This window comes from Dipodomys merriami, unplaced genomic scaffold (assembly GCF_024711535.1).
Source record: "Dipodomys merriami isolate MVZ:Mamm:240054 unplaced genomic scaffold, mDipMer1.0.p SCAF_373, whole genome shotgun sequence".
NCBI classification, from domain to species: Eukaryota; Metazoa; Chordata; class Mammalia; order Rodentia; family Heteromyidae; genus Dipodomys; species Dipodomys merriami.
The window spans coordinates 398,515-412,152 of NW_027205304.1; the positions used below are offsets into that span (position 1 = coordinate 398,515).

Below are 13,638 nucleotides of genomic sequence, written 5' to 3' on the forward strand. Positions count from 1 at the left end.
AAGAAAGAAAGAAAGAAAGAAAGAAAGAAGGAAAGAGAAAGAAAGAAAGAAAGGACCCCCATCTTAGAGAGAAAGAAAGGACCCCCATCTTAAAGAGAAAGAAAGAAAGAAAGAAAGAAAGAAAGAAAAGAAAGAAAGAAAGAAAGAAAGAAAGAAAGAAAGAAAGAAAGAAAGAAAGAAAGAAAGAAAGAAAGGACCCCCATCTTAGAGAGAATGAAGAAGAGATTTGGCGGGTTTTTTTTTTTGTTTGTTTGTTTTTTGTTTTTTTTTGGTTCTGGTCGTGGGGCCTGAACTCTGGGCCTGGGCGCTGTCCCTCAGCTCTTCAGCTCAAGGCTAGCACTCTACCACTTGAGCCACAGCGCCACTTCTGGCTTTTTTCTTTTTGCTTATGTGGTGCTGAGGAATCGAACCCAGGGCCTGAGGCATGCAAGGCAAGCGCTCTACCACTGAGCCACCTTCCCAGCCCCAAGACTTGGTGGGTTTTATGCTGTTTTTGAACAGAGGGATACTTGCAGGCTGTTCCCTGAAGCATTTTTCCACCCTATTCCCAGCTTACCCCGGGTCAGAGGACTCCGCTATCCTCCAACTAGCCCCTAGCTGAGAGGAGTTGCTGGCTGGCCTTTTGTCAGGCTTTAGGTTGTCATCCAAGCTATTGTTGTTGTAGTTTCCTACGGGAGTGGGGAGGTGACAAGAAATGTAAGAGAAGCTGGGGACAGATGCTGATTGGGGGGGCCACCTCTGCCCCATTAGACCAGGTCTGTTCCCATGATTTCCCCCTTCCTTCTCCTCTGCCCTCCCTCACTCTATGCTTCATGTCCAGTATATATCCTCAATCCCAGTCATCAGCAGAGAAATAAGTCCTTGGGGTTCCTCATGGAGCCAGGAGGGCCCCCCAGGGTGCCCCGGGAGCTCACCACACATCCCACAGAGCCGGCCTGTGTAGGAGGAGGGCACGGACACCATAACCAGGTGGTTCCCGTCGTAGCGGACCTGCAGCCCGAAGTCAGTGTGGAACAGGATGAAGGAGCCGCTGAACCGAATGGTCACCCGGTCCTGAAAGAGCCACACAGGCAGGGCCACCTCGCGGCCCTCCACCTGCATAGGAAGTTGGATAGTCAGGAACTGGGCATGGGGACGACATCTGGAGAGCAAAAAGGGATCATGGGTGGCTTGCCAGGAGGAGGAGAGGTTGGAAGGATGGATGCTGGTGGCTCATGCCTGTCCTCCCAGCTATTCAGGGGGCTGAGAACTGAGGACCTTGGTTCAAAGCCAGAGTGGGCTGGAAGGTCCTTGAGATGCTTATCTCCAATGAACCACCAAAAAGCTGGACCCAGAGCTGTGCCTCAAGTGGTAGAGCACTAGCCCCCCTTTTTTTTTGTTGGTCGTGGGGCTTGAACTCTGGGCCTAGGTGTTGTCCCTCTGCTCTTCAGCTCAAGGCGAGCACTCTACCGGCACCTCGCAGCACTAGTTTTGAGCACAAAAAACTCGGACAAAGCTGGGCCACTGGTGGCTCACACCTGTAATCCTAGCTACTCAGGAGGCTGAGATCTGAGAATCAGTGGTTCAAAGCCAGCCTAGGCAGGAAAGTCCGTGAGGCTCTTATCTCCAATAAAACACTTAGAAAACTGAAAGTGGTGCAGTGGCTCAAAGTGGTAGAGTGCTTGCCTTGAGCTGAAGAGCTGAGGGACAGCGTTCAGGCTCAGATTTCAAGCCCCAAGACCAACCAAAAACCAAAACCAAAACAAATAACCCTCAGGGACAGTGCCAAAGCCTGAGTTCAAGCCCTAGGGAAAGAAAGAAAGAAAGAAAGAAAGAAAGAAAGAAAGAAAGAAAGAAAGAAAGAAAGAAAGAAAGAAAGAAAGAAAGAAAGAAAGAAAGAAAGAAAGAAAGAAAGAAAGAAAGAAAGAAAGAAAGAGAGAGAGAGAGAGAGAGGAGGGAAGGAAAGAGGGATAAAGAAGGAAAAGAAGGAAGGAGGAAAAAATAAGGAAGGAAGGAAGGAAGGAAGGAAGGAAGGAAGGAAGGAAGGAAGGAAGGAAGGAAGGAAGGAAGGAAGGAAGGGAGGAAGAAAGGAAGGAGCGGAGGGAGGGAGGAAGGAGGCAGGTGCCTGGCAGGTGGGCAGGCAGGCTGGTTAGTGTGGGGTCTGAGAGGTGGAGGCGCACACACCGTGACCTTGTAGCCTTTGAACAGTGAGATCCTGAGGTCGAAGACCACCAAGTGCACAGCTTTGATGTATGATACTTCTAGGCTCCCGCCACGGTTCTCATTGGAGGCGCTCACCACAAAGTAGTTGTCCTGGAAGCCTGGCCAGCAGGGCTTGGACAGGATATAATTACAGGTGCCTGTGAAGTGGTGAAGGGCTCCATCGAAGGTCAGGTAATGAGGGTCACCAGAGACAAGGCAGGTGCCTGCACCTGGGGAGGGGAAGGGGAAGACAGGTGTCCAAGTCTCCTTGCCCTGGCAGCCCCATGCAATCTTGGTAGGCTTCTATCGGGCTGGTCCCCATGGTCCATCCTTGAACTTGGTGTTCTAGGAAGTGTGGCTCGCTCACAGATATTGAGGAAGGGGATGGGTCTCCCTGACTCATTCTCAGAGCCCTTGATGATGCTTCTCCTGCCCAGGTAATTATCTAACAGCCTTTATCCTTTAGATATGGAATGTTCCACCAAAGGTCCAGAGCCTTCGTCCCAGTGTGGTACTATTGGGAGGTGGTGGAAATATTAAGGGACGGGATTTAATGTGAGGTCTTTAGGTCACTGGGGTGTGGCCATAACATTCCCCAGCCATAATGTGCAGCTTTCCTACAGGACCAGGACAACTCCATGGACTGAAAACTCCAAAGCTAGGAGCTAAAATTAACCTTTCCTAGCCAGGCCATGGCTCACATCTGTAATCCCAGCTACCTGGGAGGTGGACATAAAGCAGGGGGTGGAATCAAGGTTCACAAGGCCAGGTACAGAAGTTCCCTAGAAAAGGTGGGTCAGTGGTAGAACACTTGCCTTGAATGCATGTGGCCCTGGTTCAATTCCTCAGCACCACATAAAGAGAAAAAGCCTGAAGTGGTGCTGTAGCTCAAGTGGTAGAGCACTCACCTTGACCTGAAGAGCTAAGGGACAGTGCCCAGGCTCAAGAGTTTAAGTCCCATGACCAACAACAACAACAACAAAAAAAGTTCCCCAGACTCCATCTCTTTCAATGACTGGGTGTAGTGGTGAGTGCCTGTTATCCTCAGCCACCGGGCGTGAAGGAGGAGGCCCAAGTAGGAGGATCACTAGCCTAGGCCAGCCCTGGCAGAAAGTGAGACTCCTTTGAAAATACCAATGGAAAAGGGGGCTAGGAGCCTGGCTCAAGTGGTAGAGCGCCTACCTAGCACACATAAGGCCCTGAGCTCAATTTCCCTGAAATAAAAGAAACTAAAGTGAATAATAGAATGCCCCTCCCCCTTTCTTTAAGTTGCTCTATCTCAAGTAACTGCTGACTAATGGTGGCTGGGCCTTGGCTCTCTGGGGAAGCTACTTCTGGCCTTCCTCTGTTCCCACCCTGTCTGACTGCTCACTTAAGGCATGGCAGCCATAGCTGCCGTCTTTCCATCTGCAGGTCTCCTGGGCCGTACAATTCCAGGCATGGCAGCGAATTTTGTGGTTGCTGCCACATACGCAGATCTCTTTGCAGTTGGGCTTGTACCACACATCCCCAAGCTGGTGGAAGGAAGAGAGAACAGTGGGTCCCAGGTTTGCTCTCCAAATCCCACTGCAATTCCCATGGCTGGCTGACCCAGAGGACACCCTGTCTACCTGAAGCTCCATGCTTTGCTGCAGGGAAGAAGAAAAAAAAAAAGCTGGCACTAAGCTGGGCATAGTAGTGCATGCCTGTAATCCCAGTACTTGGGAGGCTGAGGTGCAAGGTTGCAAGTTCCAGACCAGCTTGGACTATAAAGAGAGACACTGCCTCAAAAATCTGAGAGAGAGAGAGAGAGAGAGAGAGAGAGAGAGAGAGAGAGAGAGAGAGAGAGAGAGAGAGAGAGAGAGAGAGAGAGAGAAGCAGGGAAGGAAGGAAGGAAGGAAGGAAGGAAGGAAGGAAGGAAGGAAGGAAGGAAGGAAGGAAGATAGGCAGGTAGGCTCCCACAGAGACAGGGTCCTCAACCTTAGGGTGCTTGCTTAGCATGCGCAAGGTCCTAGCTCCAGCAAATATAAAGTATTCAGGGTCCAGCATGGGAAGGAGCCTTCAGAAATGGAAGGCCACCTGTGTGTCTCAGTCCTTTGTTGGCCCTAGGGCCATTCTCAAACCTCAAGTGAGGCCTAGACAAAGAAGGCAGCAAGAGGCATCAGATTGGGGATCAGGTGTCTCAGGCCTGTAATCCTAGCTACTCAGAAAGCTGGAAGCGGAGGATTGAAGTTCAAATCTGGGACAGGGTAGGACTCCATGGGAGTCTAACCACCAGAAAGCCAGAGGGCAGGGGAGAGGGGAGGAAGGAAGGAGAAAGGAGGGGAGAGAAATCAAACTACTTTCCCTAATCGAAGCTCTAAATTCCCTGGTTTTCCCTGGTCTCTTATCTCCTGTCTCTTGCTCTGGGCTCTGTGGAAGGCCCTAGAAGGGAGTCAATCCATTCTGGTGACAGGGAGGGCCGAAAAGGCTCATCCCAACTGCTCACCTTCAAGTACCGCCCTGATGAGGTGAGGCACCCGCACTGGCTCCGGTGGACGCACTGGGAGCCGCTGAGGATGAAGCCAGGGTTGCACTCGCAGGCCTCCACACACGGGTATGGGCAGGGCTTCTGCGTTAACTTTGCCTGGCAGGTCTCTGGGCATGGCTTGGCACACAGGGAGTACCTGCTATTGGGGGGGCAGGCCAGGGCTGTAGAGGGAGAAGTGTGGGTAAGAAGGAGAAGCTGAGACAAGGGGAGGACTGGAGGAATGGCTCAAGGCAAGCAAGAGGCCTTGAGTTCAAATCTTAGTCCCACCAAAAACTACGAATGAACAACAAGGAAGAATTAGGGTAGAAAAGGGAACCAACTTTGTCCACAAGGCTCCAGGCCTTGTGAGACTCTGGCTAGTCTTGAGAAGCTTTGAGAAGCTGGGCAGAAGCCTAGCCGACCCCAGTGCCCTGCAGGGCACAGCTTCTAGAAGCTAAGCCAGCTTCCTGTGCCAAGAAACTGCCCAGATGTCTCCACAGAAGCAGACTGAGCCACACAAGAAGAGATTCACCATGCCACTGTGGATATACCCCACATACACCTGCGATGAAGCAGGAAGTGGGGGGCTAGGCAAGCAGGAGCAAGCGCATGCCTGTCATCCCAGCTACTCAGGAGGCTGAGACTTGGGGATCATAGTTCAAAGCCAGCCAAGGCAGGAAAAGTCCATGAGACTCTTACCTCGAATTAACCACCAAAAAGCCCAAAGTGGTGCTGTGGCTCAAATGGAAGAGTGTCACCAGTCTTGAGTGAAAAAAAGTGCCCAGACCCTGAGTTCAAGTCCCCAAACTGACACACACATAACGCCAAAAATTCCTACGGTAGCTGAGTGTTCCCTCTCCCTCCCAGTGTCTCTGAGTTTCCCTATGTAGTTCAGGATGGCCTCAAACCAACTCATGATCCCCCCTGGTTCAGCCTCTCTACTGATGCCCCCCAACTCTAGGCTCTGGGAGGACTGAACTCAAAGCCTTGTGTTTGCTAGACAGGTGCTCTTCAACTTGAGCCATGCCCCCAGCCCTTCTTGCTTTAGTTATTTTTCAGATAGCGTTCTATGCTTTTTTTCCCCAGGCTGGCCTTGGACCAGGGATCCTCCTACTTATGGTTCCTGAGAAAATGAGATTACAGCTGTACCATCATGCCTGGCTTATCTGTTGAGATAAGGGACTCAGAAATATGTGTGTAACATATATACATATATACACATATATAACACACATGTATATACATATACAATATATAAGCATATATGTCTCCATAAATACATGCATATACATATACATAGATATATACGTGTATATATTTGATATTTTTGCCCCCAATCTTGATTTTCCTATCTCCACCTTCCAGGTAGCTTGGATTACAGGTATGAATCGCCACTCCTGCCCCTTTGGAGTTTTCACAGGACTATGATTTTCTTTTTTCTTGCCATGCTAGGAATGACGCTCTACTTCATGGTGGGCAAGGGTCCCGCTACGGGGCTGGGTGCTCAGCCCTTAAAATGACTGTGATTGATCTTTTTGCCTCTGCCCGTGTCCCTGTCCTGGTGTGGACCTGTGAGGTTCAACCAGGTTGCACCCCAAGTCTGTGGGCACCCAGGCTCCATCCTGCCTGTGGGCACAACTCACGGCAGAAGCTGGATTCCCTCCAGGGCCGGACGGGCAGGCCGGCGCTCTGGCAGATGGCCGTCAATGTGGATATGTGAGCACAGAGCATGGTTTGGACTCCTTGGAAACTACACATGTCTGACACGCAGTTGTCAAAGAAGGAAGTAGCCTTCAGACGGTTCAGGCATGTCCTGGGGAGGGGGTGGGGGGGTTAGAGGTTAGGAGTGGCCAAACCTGGGGGCACCCAGCAACCCCCTGCACCCTTGCCCTCTCCACCTCCATACTCAAAGATTCCATCGGGCAGGGTGAGCTGGCCACAGAAAGCCGGTCCTGATAGGGTGGTGAGCACCTCAGGGGCACAAACGGCGACAGTTTCGTTTCTCTTCTCGCACCTAGGAGAGACCTAGCTCAAGCACTAATGGCCATGTTTTGCTTCCAGGTGAGCCCTGAGCTAGCAGTTAGAAAGACTAAGAAAAGTTGGAGTCTCCAGAGAGGAAGAGGGAAAAGGGAAAGTGGAGTCAGTCCTTTTTTTTTTTTTTTTTTAAAGGCAGCAGTATTGGTTCTTGAACTCAGGGCCTGAGTGCTGTTCCTTAGCTTTTTCTACTCAAGGCTGACAACTCTACAACCTGAACCACAGCTCCGCTTCTGAGTTTTTGCTGGTTAACTGGAGATAAGAGTATCATAGACTTGTCTGCCCAGGTCTCATTTGGTCCTTCTGTCTTAGCCTCCTGAGTGCTGGGATTACAGATGTGCACCACCATGCCTGGCTCTAGTTGGTCCCCAGTTTGCGGGGCGGGGGGGTGGGGATCTCTCACTCACTCCTTGCTTTCGTTGTGGGCCACCTGCCAGCTGTGGCCCAGCTCCTCTGCATCCTGGGCCGGGCTGCCATCGGGCTTCAGGTAGTCATTACCGCTTTCTCCATCGTAGTTTCCACATAAACCACAGAGGTGGCCTGCATGGGTACTATGGGGCAGGACAGTGGGGAGAAGGGGCCTCCGTCAGCAGGGACCACAGGCAAGGGGTCAGCCAGCTGTGGGGCCTACAAGTGGCCAACTTGTGGCATGCACTGTGGACCAGTCTTTCCAGCATCTTCCCAAGGCTGGGTGTATACTCCCTGCTGTTACCCCATTTCCTCCTGTCTCCCTGTTTACCTTTGGGAGGTTTTGAAATGGCAATGCTTTTTCACCTGGTCACTGTCACAAACAGCTGCTGGTCGCCGTCCCACCGCACAGTCAAACCAAATGGCGTCTGAAGTACGATGAACCGACCGCTCAGAGTCATGTAGGTGTCATTAGAAAGCATTACTGGGAGGTCCACATGCTCATTCCCAACCTGGCAGATGAAGGAGACAAGAGACTGACCTTGGGGGGGGGAGGATCACAGAGGACCCTAAGACTCCCCTCCCACCCCCATGGTTGGAAGGTGTGACCTGTGTGGCCTTCAGAGCTTTGTCATCTTTTTTAGTGTCTGCCAGTCCTGGGCTTGAACTCAAGGGCCTGGACACTATTCCTGAGCTTTTGTGCTCAAGGCTGGTGCTCTACCACTTAAGCCACAGCTCTACTTCTAGATTTTTGGTGGTTTATTGGAGAGAAGAGTCTCACAAACTTTCCTGTCCAGGCTGGCTTCAAACAGCGATCCTCAGACTTCAGCCACTGGAATACTAGGCTTAAAGGTGTGATCTACAGATGTTTAGCTTGCCATCATTGTTAATTGAAAGCTGTACACAGTCATACACAGTCAGGCCTGGTGGTCATAGCAGATAGGTGGACCCCGGGCTCACCAGTATGCGTCTGCCCTTGAGCAGGGTAATGGAGGTCTCTGACAAGGCCACGTAGACTTTACTCAGGCAAGACACACCTTCCAAGGCTCGCTTCTCATTCTCAGCCGTCACCCTGAAGAATGGTTCTGAGTGGGGAGAGAGAGGGAAGAACAGAGCCCTGGGGTTCATTTAACCAGGATTTAGGAGCTGAGAGCTATACGCACAGTTCCACAGCTCCATTAGTTGGGTTTTGTCGCCCTCTACTTCACTCAGGGGACATGTCCTTTTTCTCAAGCCCAGATCTAAACTTATTTACCTCCATCCACCTGACATTCCTACCACAGGTCATTTACACATGCTGGGCTCATGTTTGAACTCAGAGTCTGGATGCTGTCTCTCAGCTTCTTTGCTCAAGGTTAGCATTCTACCAGGTAAGGCACAACTCCACTTTCAGCATTTTTGGTAGTTAATTGAAGATAAGAGTTTCATGGAGGGCTGGGAAGGTGGCTCAGTGGTAGAGCGCTTGCCTTGCATGCATGAGACCCTGGGTTCGATTCCTCAGCACCACATAAGCAAAAAGAAAAAAGCCGGGAGTGGTGTTGTAGCTCAAGTGGTAGAGTGCTAGCCTTTTTTTTTTTTTTTTTTTTTTGTCGGTCGTGGGGCTTGAACTCTGGGCCTGGGCGCTGTCCCTCAGCTCTTCAGCTCAAGGCGAGCGCTCTACCACTTGAGCTACAGCGCCACTTCCGGTTTTCTGGTGGTTTATTGGAGATAGGAGTCTCACGGTCTCTCCTGCCCGGGCTGGCTTTGAACCGCGATCCTCAGATCTCAGCCTCCTGAGTAGCTAGGATTACAGGCGTGAGCCACCAGCACCCGGCGGTAGAGCGCTAGCCTTGAGTGAAGAGCTGAGGGACAGCACCCAGGCCCAGAGTTCAGGCCCCACAACCGGACCCCCCCCCCCCCCCAAAAAAAAAGTTTCATGGAGCTGGGCACTACTGGCTCACACCAGTAATCCTAACTATTCAGGAGACTGAGATCTGAGGATCGTGACTCAAAGCCAGCCTGAGCAGGAAAGCCCATGAGACTTGTTTCCAATTAGCCACCAGAAAACCGGAAGTGGCATTGTGGTTCCAGTGGTAGAGCGTGAGCTGAAGAGCTCAGGAACAGCACTCAGGCCGAGTTCAAGCCCCACAACTGACCAAAAAAAAAAATTAAAATTAAAAATTAAAAAAATAAAGAGTTTCATGGGCTTTCTGGACTGGGCTGGGTTTGAACCACTATCCTCAGATCTCAGCCTCCTGAGTAGGGAGGATTACATGTGTGAGCACCAGTGCCCAGCTTACACATGCTGTTTGCTTATTCTGGAGGGCACATTTGCCCTTCTCCAGAAGAGCCTGCCTCTCAGAACAGGTCTTCCCTACCCAGTGGAAAGGAACTCCCTCTGGGAGGCTGCATCTTCTGAGGCCTCTTTTTCCATGATTATCATTATGCCAGGGGACCCTCAATAGTGCTCATCTCGAATGCCCTTTCCCCCAATAATCTCAGTTTGAGAAGGGCGGACCCATGGGTTGCATGCCCTACTCCTTGCAATGCAGAAGAGCTTGCTTCAATATGGCTTGTTATCCCAGCCCTGCCCTGTAGACCCACCATGCCAACCATGCCTGGCACCTCTGGCCTCAGGCCTTCCCAAGGTCCCACCTGTTGTCTTGTTGTGACAACTTTGTGTCAAGATGTAGGTGCACCTGCCAGTGAAGCCAATGTGCCTCTCATCAAAGGTAACATAATGAAGAGCTCCATAGACCACACAAGTGGCAGATCCTGCCCAGGAAACAAATGGGGACTAGATAAGCTGCTTTGCTAACCTTCCTACATCCCAGCTCTGTGCCGCCCAGGGAGGCACGTCCAGCTCCCTCCCCCAGTAGTCCTGGTCCCCCACCCCCACTTCTGGAGACGCACCTAGCTCTCTGGCGCCACCCAGGGAGACACGCCCAGTTCCATTGCTCTGCCCCTAGGAGACACGCCCAGTTCCCTGGCCCCACCCTTCCCCTGATGTGTCCACCCTGGCTGACAGCACTCACCGAAAGGGTAACATCCATGCTTGTGGTCCCTCAGCTCACACACCATGTTAGCCTTGCACTGAGCTTTCTGGCACTCTATCTGGCCCCCAGATGAACAACGGCAGCGCTCTGAGCAGTTAGAGTTGAACCACTCTTCTCCAGGCTGGAGGCAAGGGACCCGGAGTCACAAAGCCATCACTCTTGGGCCCTTCCTCTTCTTCCTCCTTGACCAGGCGTAGACTTGAACTTGCTCAAGCTCCCCCCCACCTCACATTCCTCCCCCTGATATCCCCACTACCCGGGGCTGTTTGCACAGGCTGGTTTAGCATGCTGAAATATTCTTCATCTCCATAGTTCCAAATCATTCTGCAGAATTCAGCTTAAGTGTAACTTTCTCAGAACATGTGAGGATCTCCTGACATCCATAACTCTGGGTTATTTTAATTTTGCGGGTTTGCTTTTGCTTTCTTTCCTTCCTTCCTTTCTTCCTTTCTTCCCTCTGTCCCCCCCCCTTTCTTTCGTGCCAGTCCTGGGGCTTGAACTCAAAACCTGGGCGCTCTACCTCTTCATCTTCATCTTCACCTTTACCTCCAGCTTTTTGATGCTTACTTGGAGATAAGTGTTTCCCAGACTTTCCTAATTGGGCTGGCTTCAAACTGTGATCCTTACATCTCAACCTCCTGAGTAATTAGGATGACAGAGGTTAGACACCTGACTGGAGTATTGAACTTTGCCTGGATGTGTGCAGGTACCACTGCATTCTGCTCTCAATTAAAAAGGTCTCCTGAATTTTTCTGCCTGGATTGAACTCTAACCTCAGTCCTCTCTAGATGGTAGGATACTAGAAGCCACCAATGACCAGCTTCCTTGTGCTTTTCAGAAACATGAAATGAGTATCTATTGCTGGCACCGGTGACTCACGCCTGTAATTCTAGTTACCCAGGATTGCAATTCAAAGCCAGCCCAGGCAAGAAAGTCCATGAGACTTAATTTTTTGTCCCTCATAGGGCTTGAATTCAGGACCTGGGTGCTGTCCCTGAGCTCTTTTGCTCAAGGCTGGGGCTCTACCACTTTGAGCCACAGCTCCACTTCTGGTTTGCTGGTGGTTCATTGGAAATAAGTATCATGGACTTTCCTGCCTGGGCTGACTTTGAACCATGATCCTCAGATCTCAGCCTCTTGAGTAGTTAGGATTACTTGTGTGAGCTACCAGCACCCTGCTTCCTTAACACTCCTCTCTCTGCCTCAATTCCCTCCCACTCTCCCCTTCCCCTCCATCCCCCTCAAAGCTCAGAGACAAGCCAGGTGCTAGTGGCTCACACCTGTAATCCTAGCTATTCAGGAGGCTGAGATATGAGGATGGTGGTTCAAAGCTAGCATGGGCACAAAAGTCTGTGAGACTCTTATCTCCAATAAACCACCAGAAAACCAGAAGTGGCACTGTGGCTCAAGTGGTAGAGCACTAGCCTTGAGGAACAACACTCAAGCCTGAGTTCAAGCCCTACGACCAAAAAAAAAAAAAAAAAAAAAAAAAGCTCAAGGACAATGCTCAGGCTCTGAGTTCAAGCCCCAGGAATGGCGAAGAAAAAAAAAAAAGCTTGGGGCTGGGAAGTTGGCTCAGTGGTAGAGCGCTTGCCTTGCATGCCTGAGGCCCTGGGTTCTATTTCTCAGCACCATATAAGCAAAAAGAAAAAAAAAAAGCCGGAAGTGGCTCTGTGGCTCAAGTGGTAGAGTGCTAGTCTTGAGCTGAAGAGCTGAGGGACAGCACTCAGGCCGAGTTCAGACCCCACAACCGGACCAAAAAAAAAAAAAAAAAAAAAAGCTGGAAGCTAGTGGTCTATGCCTCTCATCCTAGCCACAACAATCCAAGCCCGGTGTTAATGGCTCACACCTGTAATCTCAGCTACTCAAGAGGCAAAATCTGAGGATCTTCATCGAAGCCAGCCCATGAAGTAGAGTACTTGCCTAGCAAGACAGGCCCTGAGTTCAAGCTCCAGTACTACTGAAACCAAACGAACCTCACATGTTGAAGGACCTGTTGGTCCTTCTTTCATAGGGCTTTAAGCTGAGTCTTTGGGACAAGCAGCTGCCATTGGGACCCAGGAGTTCCTCCATCAACCTCCCTCCTGGAGCCCAGCATCCTGCAACCTTACCTGATAGTATCTGTTACTGTAGAAACAATGACAGGACAAGGCACTGATGCAGTTGTTCTGGCTAAACAAAAAGCCTTGATTGCAGATACAGCCTGGTGAGCAGTGTGGCTCACAAGTGGGCTTGGGGTTCTCACAGGATGCAGGGCACATACAGGGTTCATAGTGGGCATTTGGAGGGCAACTCACTGAGAAGAAAAGAGCCACTGTCAAGCCTTTAATCCACAGCTGGTCCTCAAAGCCTCCCCATCCCTCCACCACCCCTGAAATCAAATTCTTCTCTAAAGAAGGCCTGTATTTATCCTGCCTCAAGGAACAAGCTCTAAGCCAGGTGCCAGTGGCTCACACCTGTAATCCTAGCTACTCAGGAGGCTGAGATCTGAGGATTATGGTTCAAAGCTAGCCCAGGCAGGAAAGTCTGTGACTCTTATCTCCAATAAATCACTAGAAAACTGGAAGTAGCACTGTGGCTCAAGCGGTAGAGTGTACACCTTGAGCTGAAGAGCTGAGGGACAGCGCCCAAGCCCAGAGTTCAAGCCCCATGACCAAAAAAAAAAAAAAAAAAAAAAAAAAGACACAGCTCTGACTCATTACAACACAGAGAGGTCTTGAAGACACTACTCAAAGAGAAAATCACGTAAACCAGTCACCAGTGGCTCACGCCTGCCTTCCTAGCTACCTAGGCAGCTGAGATTTGAGGATCATGGTTTGAAGCCAGCCTGTGCAGAAAAGTTCCAGAGACTCTTATCTCCAATTAACTAACAAAAAGCCAGAAGTGGTGCTGTGGCTCAATTGGTAAAGGGCCATCCTTGAATGAAAAGGGACAGTGCAAGGCCTTGAGTACTGGCAGAAGAGGAGGAGGAGGAGGAAGGGGGAGGAGTACTCAGGAGGCTGAGATCCGAGGACTGTGGTTTGAAGCCAATTTGGGCAAGAAAGTCCATGAGACTCTTATCTCCAATAAACTACTCAGAGAAAGCCAGAAGTGGTGCTGTGGATCAAATGGTAGAGCATTAGCCTTGAGCAAAAGAAGCTCAGGGACAGCCCAAGCCCTGAGTTCATGCACTAGGACTGGCGAAAGAGATAGAGTAAGAGAGCGAGAGCGAGAGAGCGAGAGAGCGAGAGAGAGACAGACAGACAGACAGACAGGCAGGCAGACAGACAGACACAGACAGAGACAGTGAGAGAGAGACAGACACAGAGACAGAGACAGAGCGTGGTGAGAGAGAGAGGGTCTGACAAAACTTTTCTGCCTTAGCTGGCTTTGAACTGAGATTCTCTGGAGCTCAACCTTCTAAGTAGTTAGGATGACAGGCGTGAGCCACCAATGCCTGGCTCAGTCTTTATTCTTTTATAAAAAAAAGTTCCCCAGGACTAACTCATCTCT

At 50.6% G+C, this 13,638-nt stretch overlaps 1 protein-coding gene across 1 annotated transcript in view; it reads right to left on the reverse strand.

Annotated features, from left to right (window-relative positions):
* Positions 1 to 13,638, reverse strand: part of Zan (zonadhesin) — a 49,244-nt gene that overhangs the window by 19,970 nt on the left and 15,636 nt on the right. The window contains exons 14-26 of the mRNA XM_069989269.1: positions 12,258 to 12,442; positions 10,126 to 10,267; positions 9,746 to 9,865; positions 8,072 to 8,196; positions 7,478 to 7,623; positions 7,111 to 7,254; positions 6,576 to 6,683; positions 6,313 to 6,482; positions 4,649 to 4,851; positions 3,554 to 3,695; positions 2,164 to 2,411; positions 915 to 1,095; positions 557 to 668 (exon numbers count right to left, since the gene is read on the reverse strand). Of these exons, the coding sequence (XP_069845370.1) occupies positions 557 to 668; positions 915 to 1,095; positions 2,164 to 2,411; positions 3,554 to 3,695; positions 4,649 to 4,851; positions 6,313 to 6,482; positions 6,576 to 6,683; positions 7,111 to 7,254; positions 7,478 to 7,623; positions 8,072 to 8,196; positions 9,746 to 9,865; positions 10,126 to 10,267; positions 12,258 to 12,442 (2,026 nt within the window). The remainder of the gene's footprint in view (positions 1 to 556; positions 669 to 914; positions 1,096 to 2,163; positions 2,412 to 3,553; positions 3,696 to 4,648; positions 4,852 to 6,312; positions 6,483 to 6,575; positions 6,684 to 7,110; positions 7,255 to 7,477; positions 7,624 to 8,071; positions 8,197 to 9,745; positions 9,866 to 10,125; positions 10,268 to 12,257; positions 12,443 to 13,638) is intronic.